We start from the raw sequence: 16728 nt of genomic DNA on the forward strand, positions 1-16728 counted from the left end.
ACAACGGCTGTGCCCAGCCCCAGCTCACTGCTTTACAAACATGGCACACTATACCTCGCAGCTCCGAATGACTGCTCAAAGCAGCTGTTGCAAACCCAGGGCAGGTTTTTCTTCCTTCCTTCCTTTTGTCTTGCCCACAGCTCACAGAAATAGTATCTCCACCTCCTGCTTCCAGCCCTGCAAGGATAATGTGCTACAGCAAACTGCTTCTCCAAGATGCTGCAGGTAAACCAGGCACACCTGTCTCCAGCCGTTATAATGAATTCAGCGTTAGAAACACAGCATTAGCAACCACTAGAGGGGTGAAAAGACTACGTCGAGTCCCAGGACAGAGTACATTTTTTTTTTTTTTTTTTTAATTTATCCCTGCTGCTCATCCCAGACATTGCAGACCACGTTGGTGAACATCAGCACAGGTCTCCTCCTCCTTCTGCTTCCTTCTCCCCGAACAGTCACTCCGCTGCCCTCCCCAGGGCTGGCTTCAGCCAGCGGGGCAGCAGCCACTGCAGCCGGGGTGGGGGACACTCCGCGGGCAGCGGTACAGGCTGTCCGCCGCCGCGAAGTTTCCCCGCGCCAGCAATGGTCTCCGTCCCCACCCCGCGAGGGGCACGGGTCGCACACTCACCTCTCCTGGCCTGCCTGATCTTGGGGCTCAGCATGCTCCCGGCTGGGCGCTGCCCGCAGCCTCAGCGCCCGGCTCCGGCCGCCGCCCCGCTCATCGCCGCCACCGCCGCTCGCCGCTCCAGCCCTGGCTCGGGGGCGACGCTTCACGCGGGGCTGAATAAGCCCTAATACATTATTTATCCGGCCTCGAATTAATTCCCATCCAAACTAGGCATTAAGTGTCTCGGTAATTACTGCCGATAGATCACCAGCGCGCAGACACGAGGGCTGGCCCTGGCTCCTGCCGCTAATTGGCCACGCGGCCGTGTGATCAATGTGCCGCTTCCAGGGAGCAGCGCTCAGCCCCGCTCCAGAGCTGCGGCTTCCTCCGGTGCCGTGCGCTCAACAGATGCTTTGACTCGACAAGGATCAGATCAGGAGCTGAGCCTGATTCAGCGGGATTTCCTCTGCGCTGGAAGAAATACCAAGAGCGGTGGTCCTGAGGGCAGCGGCGTGCTGGACCACCTGCTGTGCCCTGCATCCCTCCCGGGGAGGCATCCCGGTGAGAGCTGGGGAGCCGAGGGAGAAACGACCCACTGCTCTCTGTGACTGAGAAAAATATTTCTTGCCTGCACTGACAGCCTGGCAGGATGGGCACAAGGGAATGTCTTCATTACATTTTACATTGCATGACATTTTAGCACCCATCATTTTTATTTGTACTGTTTGCTAAGCTCACCCTCACTCCTCCCCGGGAGGGAGGCAAAGTCTGCAGTTCTGCAGACAGTAATGAAGAGGAGGAAAGGACAAACATTTGTTGAAATAGATAGAAACTATTAAGTAGTGTCTATAAAATATAAATAGATAATTAGATGATAATTGAGTAATGGACATATCCTGACCCTGGGCTGCTCTTAGCTCCATCTGCCTAGCAGTTCCTTCTGTGAGTGCCAAAAAGGGGGTAAATACTTCCCTAGCAGTGTACGTGCCCTGCAGTATCACCCTGCAGGTTTGTATTGCTGAGTTGTACTGACAAAAGACATTTGAGATTGGCAGTTTTCTCCTCTACCAGATCTATCATATCTCGGATACTTAATGCTGGCTATCGAGTTGTATCTCCAATACTGGAAGAGGTTTTCTGGCGCTTTATAGAGGTTGTACTTCTCAATGTGCAGACTGCAGCAATGGCTGAGATATTTTGGACCTTTTGCTGCTGGTGGAATAAGTGATTGTAAATCTTTGAGTTCATGGTGGCATGAACTCAGATTTACACACTTGTATGTGAGGATAGAAGTGAGATCTGAACTACCATCTCAGTTCTGAACACACAGCCTCCTGCAGTTATCTCCCCACTAATCATCTGTTTTAGCTGGGTTTCAGCACAATGAAGAATAGCTAACTGGTGATCTCTTGGCCAGCAAACTTAACAAGCGTCCTGATACTGTGGACAAGCAGAAGGAGCATCAGCAGAGGGATGTTACACTTCTGCCTTTCTGTCCAACCTGAGACTCTGGATCAAAAAGTCGTTCCTACTAACCACTTAATAGAACTCTTTTTCTCTCCATATTTTTAGCAATTCCTGTCTGTTTGGGTGCTGTTTATACACACCATTTTGCAGTTTGAGCAGGAAGTCAAAAGGTGTGTACAGTAAACATGACAAGGGATAAAGCTGACTGAACTTTTAACCTCATGGGAAGCACAGAACACTTCATCCTGCTAAGTCACTTCCCATGAAAACTTGATTTCCCCTCTGGGAAAAAAATAATATAGCATGACCTATATAAATAATTATCATTTTTAAGAGTAAAATGAAAACATTCAAGAAAATAACAGCCTAACACTAAAGGCTCACTTCTAAGTTGTTCTTGTTAAGTAAAAAAAAAATACTCAGTGCAAATGGAAATATTCAATTTGACACTGTTTAAAATATTTTACTTTGACTTAAACATTTTCAGCCCTTCTTAAAGCAATTTTTAAAGTGGAAACATAATTTAAATGCTTTTTTAAACACTTGGAAAGTTGGGGGGCCGGGGGGGGGGGGGATGTGTGTTGGGATTTTTTCCTCCCATTTAAGTATTGGTCTGAAGTCCAGGTCTGAAATTCTCAGGCATTATTTGTGGAAAGTAAACTGCTTGCCAGGGATTTTAAAAAACCCCAAAAACAAACCAAACGAAATTGAAACAAACAAGCCAGCTGAGAGGAAAAAAAAACCTTACAACAAAACCATCACCTCCAGTAAGTGGTTCCATGCTGGCTGCAATGCTTTGGTCTGAAAATTTAGAGAAATAGCTCCTCAAAGAAACACTAAGAGTAGATGAAGTAGAAAGGTAGCACAAGTTTCTAGAAGGAACCAGGCCCTATGGGAATGTTTAATCCCTAAAGTTTGTGTGCTGAACTGCTTAAACTGAGGAAGATAATTGGGACAAGTAATCTCAACAGTTTGTATTTACCTTAATTCTCCTGTGTGAGTTTAACAGCTCCTTTCCATCCCAGCAGCAGAGATATTCTCCCATGTAAGCACATTCTGCAAAGATGAGAGAAACCTGTATTGTGATCCTGAAGTGCATTAATAGCCTTAACACACCTCCCATGGTCACCATCCACACCCTCCGCCCATAGGTCCAGGATCTCTATTTAAGCCCAGGCTTGGGCTTCATATCCAGCTTAAACTATCTGGTAGGAATATTGGTCTTTAATGCAGCTGTAGTGATAGACTGGGTTTTCAGCTTGGCCTTGCATGTCCCTCACTGCTGTGGAGCTACCTAGTAACTGGAAGATTGTGTCTGCCATTGGTAATCTTTATTCTACGTAATTCTCACTCTTAGCCATGGGGTGTTTTCCTAGCTTGACCCTAGACCTGCTTCTTCATCATCATAAATGTGTTTGATGAGCTTGATTTCTGATTGAACCTGGCCACTTCTAAATCTTTCCTCCTTACTTCATTCAGGTGCTGTGGGGACTATGGCCTGGCCTGCTGTGCTCTCCCTCTCTCCCTTAGGGAGGAAAGGGGTTTTGCTGCTCATTCTATTCCAGAGCTGGGCTCTAAGGGTGGTCCCATTTAGTAGGCTTCTCAGAGTGACTTAGGAAGCTGCTGGGCTGTAGGCAATAGGGCTTTTATGACTGATCTGAGTCAAGAGGGGACTGATGGCTTGGAACACTAAAGTGATGATGTGTACCAGTTGCTGCAAACCACTGCCCTCGTGCTTATATCCCTCTGCTTGGTCAAATCCAGAATGACAGTCAATTGCAGAGCTCTAAGCATCTAGGGAGCTAGAAAATAGAAATCAGTTGACTAACCACATACTGCAGAAGTGTTACTGTGACTCGTATGTGAATCTAAAAATAAATGTGGTCATTAATTATCTGCTGCCTTTTTGGAATGTGGAAAAACTCTTCTCTATCAGAAGTGTTCACCATTGATTGTTAAGCACACATAATGAAGGCAGGTGATGTGACCTAGGGATTAGAGAATTTAAGGAGAGTGAGGAGATGGGGTCTCTTGTCTTAATGATAGCTGATTTCCCATGGCGACAAGCAAGATATTAAATCCCAGGTCACATCCATATTAATGCAGTGTTTTGAGATCTGGGATTGGCAAGTGCTATCTAACTGCAGAGGATGATAATAAGGTACTGCAGCAGGGACACTCACAGAAGATATGATTCATCTGTTGGCGCCAAGGCTGATGACTGGAGGCTAAGAAACACGGCGGGTGCTTGAGACGGAAGAGTGCGTGGGCCAGTGAAGTTGCTGGAGCTGTTGTGAGGTGGATTGAATGGATCTCTGTTTCCCCAGGCTGCACACACAGCATGCTGTCACCTACCAATTATCACACGGTATATCCTTATTTCCTCCTCCTCATCTTCTGCTTCCATCTGCAGGCCAAGGACTTGTTGTAACTAGCTGACTGATAACGTTTTCTTTGCTCATCAGCATGATGCACCTGGATTAAAGCCCAAGCTCAAATCGCCCTGGACTTTGGCCCCATGGAACTCTAGATCCAGTTTATTTAGACTGTAACCAAAATTGCAATCTGTTCTAATATGTTATAAAGTGGAGTTGATAGAAAAGGGTCCAAAAAACCAAGGAAAACCATGGTGAGCATTTTGAGATCAATAACTGCAGCAGCATTTCTTCTGCAAGGCAAGTTTGAATGGTTATGTATACAGGAACTGTGAAATTCTGCTGAAGAAGTTTGTGCATAAATCAACAACTTTTCAAGTATCTAATGACCAGAAGAAATTTCAGTTTGATATAACCCTTGTTTACAGGCTAAGTGATCACCACTTGAAAACTCTTGATGCTCATGATGCCAGATGGTTTTCCAGGTGAAAAAGGGCACTGGTCTTTCAGCTGCCAGTAACCAGTGATTTTACTGGCAGTCTTAGGAGTTATAGCAAGAAACATTCAACCCATGAAGAGAGAATTACCCTGGTTTTCTTTGGAGATGGCCTCTCGAGGACCACATAAACTGATGATGCAGAATGGAGAAAGCTGTGTTGATGTTCTAGAGCAGCTCTGGAAACAACTGGAAGTTCAAAGGTATCTTTGAGGGAAAAAAAGGTAATTCAGGAAAAGCTTTAGTTCAGGGATTATCTAATGCCAAGGGACAAAGAATGGAACAATTTCTTTAGCTTTGGCTGAAAAGTAAGAAAACGCATAAGCCTAATGACATCTTGGGCTTCCCAGGGGTAATGCTTACTGCAGGAGGCAGTGAATGTGCCAAACACATCATGACTACCAGGAAAGGACAGAACTATGATCTTACAGAATTACATTCAGGAATGCGGGCTAAGGGGGAGACTAAAAAAGAATTATTTTTAATGTTTTTCAGAGTGAAACTAGGGAATTCTTGTGTATCTTTATTGTTCTGTTACAGTCAATGTAAAAAGCACTTTTTTCTCCTCTGCCTGCAGTGGTGAACATATACCAAGTGTACCTATATCCCTGCAAGATCTCACCTACTGCTGTTGGAAAGACCTTAATGTAATCCAAATTTATTCAAGAGTGCCCTGTGAGTAAGAAAAATAGGTGGCCTCCAAAAGCACTTTAAGAACTGTATTTTTCATAGTAGATAAAGTATGACTTGGATTTCTTTCCCTTTTTTTTTTTGTTTATACTTAACCAACATTAGAGCTGTTGATGTGCCCTTTCTGATTTTGTTATAAACAGTGATCTCTGACCAGGTCAAGGTGCACTATTCTAATGAGAAGCGAAACCTTTGACAGAAATTTTCAGCTTTTGAGAAGCTATTAGGCAGTGCAATTGAAGAGGTGGTAAAAGAAAGGATAGACAATTCTGAATGATCCAATAAAGACTTCCAAATGTGTTTCGTGATGCACCTTCATGTATTACAGGAAAGCAAGACTTAGATTATGAATGCAAAAACTTTCTTAAAAGCAGTAAGTGTATTACAAATCCAGATATTCTGGATTTCATAAACCGGGAGACAATGTTCCTAGTCCTTATTTAATTTTTTTATATTTCCTATTGTGTCTTTGTGGTATCATCCTTATTATACCGAGGGCAAAACCAGGATCAGAAATTATATGTCCCCTTTAGTACTAGAAACTCTTGCTATTGCCATATTCCTAAACATGACTTCAAGCAAAGTTTCCTTTGGTAATGAAGGCAATCATAAGGACACTGAGACAGGATGGCTCCAAGTATTGCATCTCATCTGCTTTTCACAGGATAAGGAGATAAATTAAATATAGAATGGATGCTAATTGTATGGAAAACTAGTGGCCATCTTAATTTTGTGTCTAGAAGATAGCTTTATCAGTGAGGCAGAGAGAAATCTTTTAACCATTGCAATATCTGCTGGGGAAGTGTCAGGGCAGATCAGAGACTTTGAATTATTTGGTTCTGCTCCATACAAGATCTAGTGGATATTTTCCAATCTGAAATAGAATGGCAATGACACTGCAGCTTGTCTCACAGCCAGATAAAATACAGAATTAACACAATTAAGGTACACAGAAATAAATTGTTCCCAAATTATACTTGGGTTGAAATCTGTTTCACATCTGAATAAGGGCTACTCAGACTATTGAGGACTAGGGCCCATCTCCTACAAGGAAGAGCTGAGGGAGACAGACTTGCTTAATCTGGCAAAGAGGCTAATGGGGGAATCTAATATCAACCCACAATTAATTAAAGGATGTTTTCAGAGTATAAAATCAAAGACCTGCTAGTACAGATGCTGAAACAAAAAAGCAGTGCCCCCAAGTTTGGGCCTTAGAAACTCAGACTGGAGCCCAGAAAACCTTTTTGACCAGGAGGATGATGATGCAGCACTGGGACAGATACCTGCAGAGTAGGGGAGATGTCAGCCTTTGAAGATGATTAGATTAGTCTGGTTTCAGTGCTACCTCTGTTCCAAGCAGAAGGCTGGACTGAGTAACCTCCAGAGGTTCCTTCTGTCACCATTTTTGTGAGTCTGCCCGAAAGCCTCTTTTCTGCTGCTACATCTTTTGATCTAACAAAATGCTACTTCTCTCTCCAGCCCTTGCATCACTATCACCTTCAGATCATCACAGGTCTGAGGGCTGCTACTGCTGTCAAATCAGGGAAATCACAGCTGAAGGTCTTCGCTTCATCATTGCCTCTTTTAAATGGGTGATTCCTCTCACAGAAATTATCTGTGAAATGTATTCTGATCTTTCTGAACTTAATTTCCTGACTCCAATAGAGAAAAGCATTTGAAGTCTTAATTTAAATCATGAGAGAGTGCTCACAAGCTTCACATTGAAATATATGCTTAACTGACCTGCTGGATGAGAATTTATTGGAGTAGTTCACATTGTTTGGATTTTGCATTATGCAAGCAAAGCATCTCAAACTTCAAAATGAAGTTTCTTAACATGACCAAATTCCACTTAACTGTGCTGTTGTGCTCACATCTCTGATTCTAATTGTATTACCTACACAGTTACGCCTCCATTTGTGTCTTAAGATCAGTCTGCTCCAATTACCCAACAAAATTTGCCAGTTTGAGTTTTTATGATATTCCTGAGACAGGTAGGATGTGAAAGCCTGGAGACATTACTGATTTCTCACTTGTTCATCTGTTTCTGTACATCCCCAGACCTTCCCTGCACCTTTGAGAGCAGTGACAGCAATCTATCCTTTAGCAAGGAGCTGCAGGACCTCATGAATCAGCTGCATAGAACGCAGTAACCTGGGCAATTGCTTATCCTATCTGTCACCTATGGGCCTGGAAGAAATGAGGTCCTTGGTTTGGAGAGGAGATACAGAAATGCATTATTTAAAACTTGAAGGCTATCTCTGCAGAATGAATGTTACTTTTTTTTCTTTTAGTGGCAGGAATCAAAGAGCGGTGCATGCATATTTTAGACACCAGGGACTGCAACTGGCATCCTCAGGAACGTATCTCCTCCTGCTGCCTCAGGGAAAAACACTGTCATTTAGGCAGATCTGATTCAAAATGAAACTAGGGTGAAAACTGGAGGCTAGGTGAAAAATGGAGGGCGCTAAAAATTTCAAATGCGCTGTTATTTTAACACTGACCCATTTTTCTTCTGTTTCAAATCATTTTAAGGAGAGAAGAAGAAAATAATGAAATTAAAATAGAGTTGTTAATGACTTCCAGACTTGGATTTTGGAGGCCCAGGTACTACTTGTGGCTCTGCCACTGGCTGTCATTTCAATTCTTAATGTCACTGTTTCTAGCCTGTGAAATGGAGTCTGTAAAACTGACCTCTCTGATAAGGTTTTCAAGATGTATGGAAGAAAAATCCCTAATGAAATGGGTTTAATATAAGAAATATTACTTATTATACAAAAGTGTGATCTGAAAATACATTCCCATTAATATTTTTGGATCAAAATGTTATGGAAAAATGTGATATTATTTTTTAAAAATGCTTGTCAACTTTTCTATGGGTGAAAACAATTTAGGAGTCATAGTATTTTAAAGCATCATTCATGTTAGAGCAGCATCTTGTTTACAAGGACACCAGTTTCCTGGAAGATGACAAATGTTTCTTCTCTTTGCCTACTCCAATATTCATTTGTGGAGCAGACTTATTTGGACTATCCTAACTGTTTAGTTATGCAGATATCTTCTCAGATATGCCCTGCTGTGGAGGTTGCCCACTCATAGCTGCAGTATAATGACTTTGCATAGAGATACTTAATTTGAAAAGTCAGAAATCTGTAGGACCAAAAAAATCCCATGGTTCTAAATCCTTAGCAAGATTCCTAAGTTTGTGTTCCTGCAGGGAATTTCAACTTGGAAAAAATAAGGTACTGAAAAGTTCTATATTACTGGATTTACAGAGAGAACTGAACTACTCATTAAAGTTGTATGAATGGGATTTTTGTTTTGTTTAAAAGCAACCAAATAACCCTCTAAAAATCATGAACTCCCCACTAATGTCATTTGTCTCAGTATATTCTTGTTTATGTTATCCTTCATCGAGCTTTACTAATGTTTCTGTTCAAGGTTTAAATGAAAAAATGCCTTTCCAAAACAAAACATCAACTAGTTTAGTTTTGAAAGTATCAAACCCCACTTTTTAACTAAATATCCTCTATGTTTTTTCCTTTTGCCAATGCCGACACAATTTACAAATAATTTGGTTTCCCCCAGAGTTCCATTCTTCATCCACAATCTTTTATCTGCTCTGCTACCTGATGCTACCTTTATAAGCTGTGTGCCTAAAGTGAGAAGGTTGAAGTACACCACTGTTTTCTAAGTGGCTTCTCTGCTGGGTGCACAGCTAAGACCTGTCCATTCCAGAGGCTCGTGGGAGTATGAAAATGTAATCCTGTAAGTGCTCATAGAGCTGAAAGCACATCAACGGGCAAGTAAGTGGTTATATTTTGTGCTGTCACACTCTACTGTCTTGTTTTTTAAGATGGTCTGAGGAAAAGAAAAGGAAGCTGCAACTCTAGGATGAAAATGAACTCTCTACTTGCAGGTATGTGAGATTTTGGCTGCCTGATGGAAGAGCAGCCCTTGCAAGCCCTTCTGTTGTGCTGCCACCTCGTGACGCTCAGGGAGGACGGTGCCAACACAAAGGATGCTCAGAATTAAGACTGCCCATGTTACTGCTGAGAACCACAAAGCAAGTAATGATTTTAGGAACTCAGAGGCTAAAAGGCTGTAAGGTACAGTTTACAGTACATAGATTTAAGATCTATATGGACAAAATAGGCTTGTGGAAATGGGAGAGCTCTGAATAGCTCTGGTGGGAATGCCTGTATTGGGCAAAGGCCAGCTGTCTGAATTTTTCATCTTTATTCTCATCTCATTTGAGGGAAAAAAAAAAGAAATAAAAATAGAAAATAAAAGTTTAGTAGAAATGAAAAAGGATAAGACATTAAATAGAAATAAAAATACCACCAGAGCCTGGCCTATCTACACTAAGCATTTAGTCATACACTTGTCATCTGTGCATTTCAGATGTCTTTTAAGACGGATCCCGCCTCTGAGCTGTTCTTCCACTTGTGCCTAATAAAGTACAAGCCAGGTGCCTGATTTTGACTTTTTCTTTTTCTTTTTTTTTTTTCCTTCCCCCTAGTAACTGTTAATGTTCTGAGCACAGGTTCTGGTAGTAGTTTGTTGCTACATAGTTGGATGAAGGGGGAAAACCTTGCAGGTTACATTCCAAATGCATATAGGTCCCAGACTTTGACAAGGTAGGTTTCTGCTTCCTTTAAGTTAGAGGCATCTGTATTGTGACTGATGTACTGAGATACAAAACAATCATTTAATTTTCACCTTATGATTGGTGTCTGTTTTTTAGACAGCTTAATAACTATTGTCACTGAATAAGCTTTTGTAGACTTCCATGTGAAGCCTGCTGTTCACATTTCCCTGCTTACAGCCAGGCAATTCTTGAAGGCAGTGACACTTGTAGAGACCCTGTGTCTGAACTGGCATCCTAACGTGCAGCCTTGCAGAAGGAATTTGCTTTGGTTTGTCAGATCTGAGCCACTGCTCTGCAGCCTTGCAGTGGCACAGCAGCAAAAGGGACTCCCATCTGACACGGAGCTGCTGAGGTGCCTGTTGCACTTCCCTCTTGTGGTGAGCTCCTCTGCAAGGTAAGGACTGCACTCTTTACCAGTTCCTCCTTTACTCCATGTGGTAACTGCCTCTGCTGTGAATGTGCAAGCTCTGCTTTCAAGTTCTGCTGAATGCTCTGAGCTCCAAATGATCACACAGCCAATGACTAGTTCCTTGTTGCTCTAATCTGCCACCTTAACAAAATATTTTCTACTTGTGCAGTGCTTGGGTTTAATTTCAGAACTAAAATTACCTCTCTGATGAGCAGCAGCAATTTTGTGTATCCTTATTGGTCCAGTTCCTAGAGCAAAAGCAAACACTAGTGTAGAATCTGTCTATAAATTAAGTAGAGATTAAGGAGATTTTTTTCTTATTATTTACCAGCCTAGAACAGTGTTGTTTGAACACCCTAAAAGCAATTGTTTCCTAGGGGAAAAAAAAAAAACAACACAGTCCCCAGGGAAGATATTCAGCTTAAAGAATTGTTTTTTTAAATCAGAGCATACCAGATAGCAAAACCACTATTTTCATATTCACTATTCCTTTTGTCCAGAATTTTGTATGACATGGCAAACTAAATGCTATTGAAGTATTAGTTCTGTATATAAATAATTGAAGAAAAGGGAAGATACATGAGTCTGGTTCACAGAGCTAGAAGAATATCTGTAGAAAAAACAGGCTTATCCGTGAATAGGGTGTGACAGCTCATTAAGCCTGGCTTATTAGGCATTTGAAGCTCTCTGAGCAGTTATGACTGTGGAAGAGCAGCCTTCCTGGATACATGCAGGGTCTCTCTGGGAGCACAGCTTATTGGAGAACAAGGTCACAAGAGCTGGAGTTTATCAATAGGCTTGGGAGTTGCAAAAAAACCAACCAACCAATCAAAAAAAAAAAAAAAAAATAGCAGGGGACATATCAGTGCTGGAAAAATGTGTGCTCTCACACTCGTGTTGGAAGGATCTTGTCTAATTTGTTTAGCCGGAACTTCAGGCTCCCTATTTCCTCTAAAATGACGATGAATTGCTGTAGGCTGTGCAAGCTACACAACATCCTTACAGAAAACAAAGCGGGTGTAAAACAGGAACTAGGACCCATTTCTGGAACTTAAGAAAGTGATGCTGTCTGCACAGATTTTGATGGTTCTTCTACATAGAGAATAAGAGTAAATCTTCCAAGAAAACAGCTCTTGGTCAATATGTGTTTTGTAATTACCTCTTGTGCTTTTGTCTGCAGCTGTCTTTGAGTGCTATTTTCTGATAAGCACTATGTGTTAAAGTCCAACTTTGCTTTGTAAATTTTTTTTTTTTTTAAATCCTGCAGACCTGCTGTATCATGATCTTTTAATTCAACAGCTTTTGAGTTGATATGTAAACAATGAATTCCTGTATATCCTTTAGTGGAGAGTTAATCTGAAGTACAGGAGGGGGCATGTCGTTGCTGTGCCAATTACATTTTTTGCACCAGCCTTTCAACTTCCTCAATCTCATTAGACTAACATGGGTTCTAGCGTGGAGATCATGTGTTCAGTTAAATTGCCTTAAAATTTTCCTGCACAACGTTTTTCTAGTCAGTGGGTGACACTTAATCAAAATACCAGCTTCCCAGAGGAGTTTTTCTTAGTTGATACTTTTTTTCTTCCAGGGAAAAAATATTCTATTTATTTGGTTGTTTGAGTCTGACAATTTCAAACAAAAATGTTTTCACTTTTGTTACATACCCATTTTCAAATGAGGCTTCTTTTTTCTTGTGTTTTTAAAAGTTGATTTTTTTTTTTACTGACTCTGGAATAATTTTGGGATTTATTTACGCACAGAATTTTTGAAAAGTGTAGCTTAAAATTATTCAGTGTACTTCTACAGCTTTATCATCCAGTGAGTCCCCCTGACTAATTTTAACAGAGGCAAAAAAAATGACCAAAGGGTGAAGCTCTCAAGCAGCAGATTTACATGTGCTGCGTAAGGATTTGCAATAAACTACGTCAGGATTGCATAGATTTTGAAAGACTGAAAACCACTGTTGCAGCCCAACATGTAAGATACAGGCTATTGGATTCACTTCTGTTGGTTCCTGTTTAAACAAAAACACTGGAAAAAAATTCATTTTGATTTACAAATTTGTGTTGATGGAGAGAATTTGTTTCCAATGAAACATTCTGAAATAGCAAAATTCAAGTAACAAATTATCCTTACTACATAACATTGCTACTGCTGATGAAAGGTGACTGCTGGATGCCAGGAGGCACAGAGGACCAGCTGCAGAACCCCTGACCTTACTCAGGTGGAAACACTGGGGAAGGAAATGGACCACTTTTCTGAGCCAAGTTAGGAGCTTGACTGCAGGACCAAGGCTGAAAACTGCCCTGTCCTTTTGCACCCCACAGTCATGGTGCCAGAGTAGTGTGGGATGTCTGGGTCTCCCGATCCAGACTGAGAGTGCTCAGGTGCAAGGTATGCTAGCAGGCAGGAGATATTCTCCTCGTGGTACGCTGTGTGTCTTTACCAGCTACCTCTCATGGTTTCATCATCACAAGCTGCATTTAATTTAAAGCTGAAGTGCAGTTACCTGTGCAGGTGCACAAATACATGAGTTAGCTGGCAATCTGCACAGTGTGGCTGTGCTTTGGCACACGTCGCTGCCTTTCCCTCAGAGGTGGTGGTGCTGCCCGAGGGCCTGGGTGGGAAGGGCCCTGGCTCAGCTGGGGCTGCCCAACAGCACCAACAGCAGCTGGCTTTTCCTTCCCACGGCTTTGACCTCCAGAGAAGACCCAGCCAAGGAGGTGGGGTGGCCTCTGAACACCTGCTGCCCCAGGCCTCCCCTGTGTGTGTGCCTGAGGGAGAGGAGCTGAGCTGCTCAGGCTCACAGTCCTGTGGCTTCTTCGTAGCCCGCTGCTTTTGCTTCTCTGGGAGGATGTGCTGAAGGAGCTGAATGCCTCCTTCATTGCAAATGTCAAGGTTTGCTGAGAAAAATGATGACTGAAAATGATGGTTAAGCAGATGGTTTAAATTTTTGCGTCGCCTTTCTCTGCGGTTTCTCTGTCAGCTTCTCTTCTGCCACTGAAAAGAGGGGAGGAAAATGAAACACAGCCGCTTCCCTAGAGAAATGAAAAATTATTCTATGAACATTTTTTAATCAGCTTGCTTTTTATCAAGAAAATATGATGGATTTTAGCAAGAGAGGCAAAGAGTGGGAAAAAGCCTGCAGCTAATTCAAATTTGGACACCAAAATGTTGAAAGGAACACGTGTTTAACTGGCTTTTTTTCGTTAGATTGAAGGATATAAATGTGCAGCACAAAAATTTATTGTCTCAGCAAATTAATTTTATTTTTTATGTCTACAAGGAGACAAACCTGCTGAAGGGAGAAATACAGGCTTTTCAGCAAAGCCCCATCCCATCTGAGTTTGCAGTTGGGCGAAACTATGAGCTCCTTGGGCAAGGGCACCTGCACAGCAGTTAGCCAGAGGACATGTCTGCTCTTGCTGTAGCCAGTCAGCCATTTGGTGAATGTAATGCAACTGGAACATACTGCAAGTTGTGTTTTTGGGGAAACCTGCAGTCACTGACCTGCAGCCTCAGGCTGAAGAAGTACTGTGATTCTTGGCATCCTGAACCACTAAGATACACTGGTGTGGCTGGTATCATAAAGGTAAAGGCACAAATCTGTTTTTTTCCACTTGTGTGTGGAGATTGAAGTGGCAAAGAAGAAGGAAGTTTGACAAGAATCGGCATGAGGGACACTTTGATGCTGTGAGACAGGTGGACCTTGTAGTTATAGTTATCTCTAGACCCTTGCCTCAGAGAGCCGTCTGTATGTCTGGCTCAGGCAGGACACCATCTCCACTGGGCCGTGCATGATCTACATCACAGTGCTGCCCTATCAGATGGCAGTTTCCAGCTGGTGTTGATAGAGCTGGCTCCTGGGACCAGGAGATTTAGTGCCCTTTCTAGATATCACAGACAAAATGAAGGTTCCTTTGAACTAGGTGCCCTGACACAGATGCAAATGCAAGTATGTGGGAGACATATCTTTTTGTTTGTTTTTTTTTTTCCTAGACTAGGGGGGAGAGGACAAAGAAGGATTTTTCTTCCTGTTTTTGTAGGTGGAGGCACAGTGCAAAGTGGTTTTTAGTATAAACAGCCCAGACTGACAGAGTGTTGTGGCACTGTTTCTTACTATGTTAACTGTATGCTTGTCTTTACCCCTTGAGTTATTTTTACTACAGATAATTTGGTTACATCTGTTTTGCTCCAGTGAAGCAGAAATTAAATGGGTGGGCGTCTTGAAACTGGACTTTCAGACCCATCAGCAGTTAGTGAAGAATGAAAAAGAGAAATGGTACTTCCTCTGCTGTGACTCTCCTAACTGTGTGTCTGCTTGAGTCCTGACATCATCTAGTGAGGAGGTACTACTGTATTGGGAAGATCCCTGGGAAATAAACCTCTCTGATCAAACAGCATGGGGAGGCTGCTGCAAATGACCTTTTGTGCTTTTAAAGTGGCAGTAAAAGGGTGGAAATGGAGCACATTTAGGTGCTTAGTTAGGAAGTTCTGAGTTAGGAAGTCGAAAACAGTGATATTCTCTCTGAGTTGGTATTAATATTCTTTTCTTGGTCTCTCTGCTTCTGCCATTCATCTCACCAGTGTGGGATTGGCTAGATTGCAGCTGGAAGCATATCAGCTGATATGTGAATGGCCTCCAGCAGGAAAGTAGTGGATGTGTTGGCACAGAGTTTCACAGGCTGTGTGAGCTTGCTCAGCCTGTGCTGAGAGCTGCCAGAGGCCCCACAGCCACACCAGTGCAGCACTGAGCTGTTAGTGGCTCTGGGACTCACTGAAGTGGCCAAATGCAACACTCACTGGAGCTGCCCTGAATGTGCACAGCTCAGTGTGACTTTGCATGTTCTTGGAAAACACCCTGTAAATTATACTTAGTTTAGCTAATGCTTTCCAATACCTGGTCAGTTTAGAGGCTACTATATGTATAGACTGGAGCAGAGTATTTTCCTTGGGATCTGAGGCATATTTCTGTTTGCAGCAAAGCTAGAGTTTTGTTTAAATCCTGGTATAATGTGTAAAGGGATAAACTAAACCCATGATATTGCTGCTGCCTATAGTTCAGTACAATACAATTCCACTGTAAGAGATGAGAACAGTCCTCTGTGTGCCAGGAACACCACTGCATCAAGAGAGGTCTCCGTGGTGTACAGGCAATTGCTGTCCCATCTTACGACTCATTGGGAGTCTTCAGCCTGGATTAGCTGTGCTTTATCCAGCAACGTTGCAGATGAGTTGGAAGAGAAAGTTCTTCTGGATGCTTTTTCAAGCATTTGAGTAAAGCAGATGTTAACAGAAAACAGATGGCTTTAACCACCTAGGTTAGAGTCCCCTCAGGTTTCAGTCACTGTAAGGCCATGATCCCATTGATTCTCAAGGTCACCATAAAATTGCTGGGGAGAAGAAGTTGGAAACACTTGAATTTCCTGTGTAAAAATGTTTAAACTCCACTTCCCCTTAAAAAAACATTGTAAAGCCTTTCAGATGTGTTAGGGAGAACAAAAAAGCAACTAGACAACTGAGAAGTAATCTCCTCTCAAGCCCATAGCTAATCAAGGTTCATTTACGTTGTCAGTGAGCTTACAGTGCTTGTTTGCCTCTTGATCTGAGCAGCTGCCTTGACCATTTTAGTAGGGAAGTCAGGGACGCAGCATTCCCCTCACCATTCAAATGTGTTTATTTTAAGGGTGGAGCATTTGAGGAAGGACTATGACTGTTGCCTGACTTTGGGCATAGATTGTTGCATGGACAGCATGAGCTTTGTGGTGCTGTATTCCTGTAGTAGTTTTGTAAACCTTAAATTTAAAACCAAAATGAAATAAATCCCACTCCCCTTCCCCCTTGTGAATATGGTACAGAGGGGGAAATACCTGGTTACCCTTGATGCAGGGAGAAGAATGCTATGCCTTCCAGGTTTGTGTGTTAGCTGAGCTGTTCTAAATTGCTTTGGGAGCTTGATGGGTCCTGAGCTGTGGTTCATTTGCTTTTCACTTCTGCTTTCCTCAGGAAGTAAGTGCAGCAGCTAATCAGGTGATT

General features: G+C 42.4%; 1 protein-coding gene across 3 annotated transcripts in view; it reads right to left on the reverse strand.

Moving 5' to 3' along the window:
- The window catches only part of ARHGAP22 (Rho GTPase activating protein 22), a 131415-nt gene extending 130484 nt beyond the window's left edge, over positions 1–931 (reverse strand). Inside the window, exon 1 of one of the 3 annotated variants that reach the window (XM_042018838.1) lies at positions 626–931. In XM_042018838.1, the coding sequence (XP_041874772.1) occupies positions 626–659 (34 nt within the window). In that variant the 5' untranslated portion in view covers positions 660–931. The remainder of the gene's footprint in view (positions 1–625) is intronic. The other 2 variants (XM_042018839.1, XM_042018840.1) reach the window with 2 other exon arrangements.
- Between the last annotated feature and the right edge of the window lie 15797 nt (positions 932–16728).

The sequence above is a fragment of the Corvus kubaryi genome, unplaced genomic scaffold (genome assembly GCF_017639235.1).
Source record: "Corvus kubaryi isolate FWS band 111438036 unplaced genomic scaffold, C.kubaryi_AGA036_p1.0 138, whole genome shotgun sequence".
In the NCBI taxonomy this organism is placed as follows: domain Eukaryota; kingdom Metazoa; phylum Chordata; class Aves; order Passeriformes; family Corvidae; genus Corvus; species Corvus kubaryi.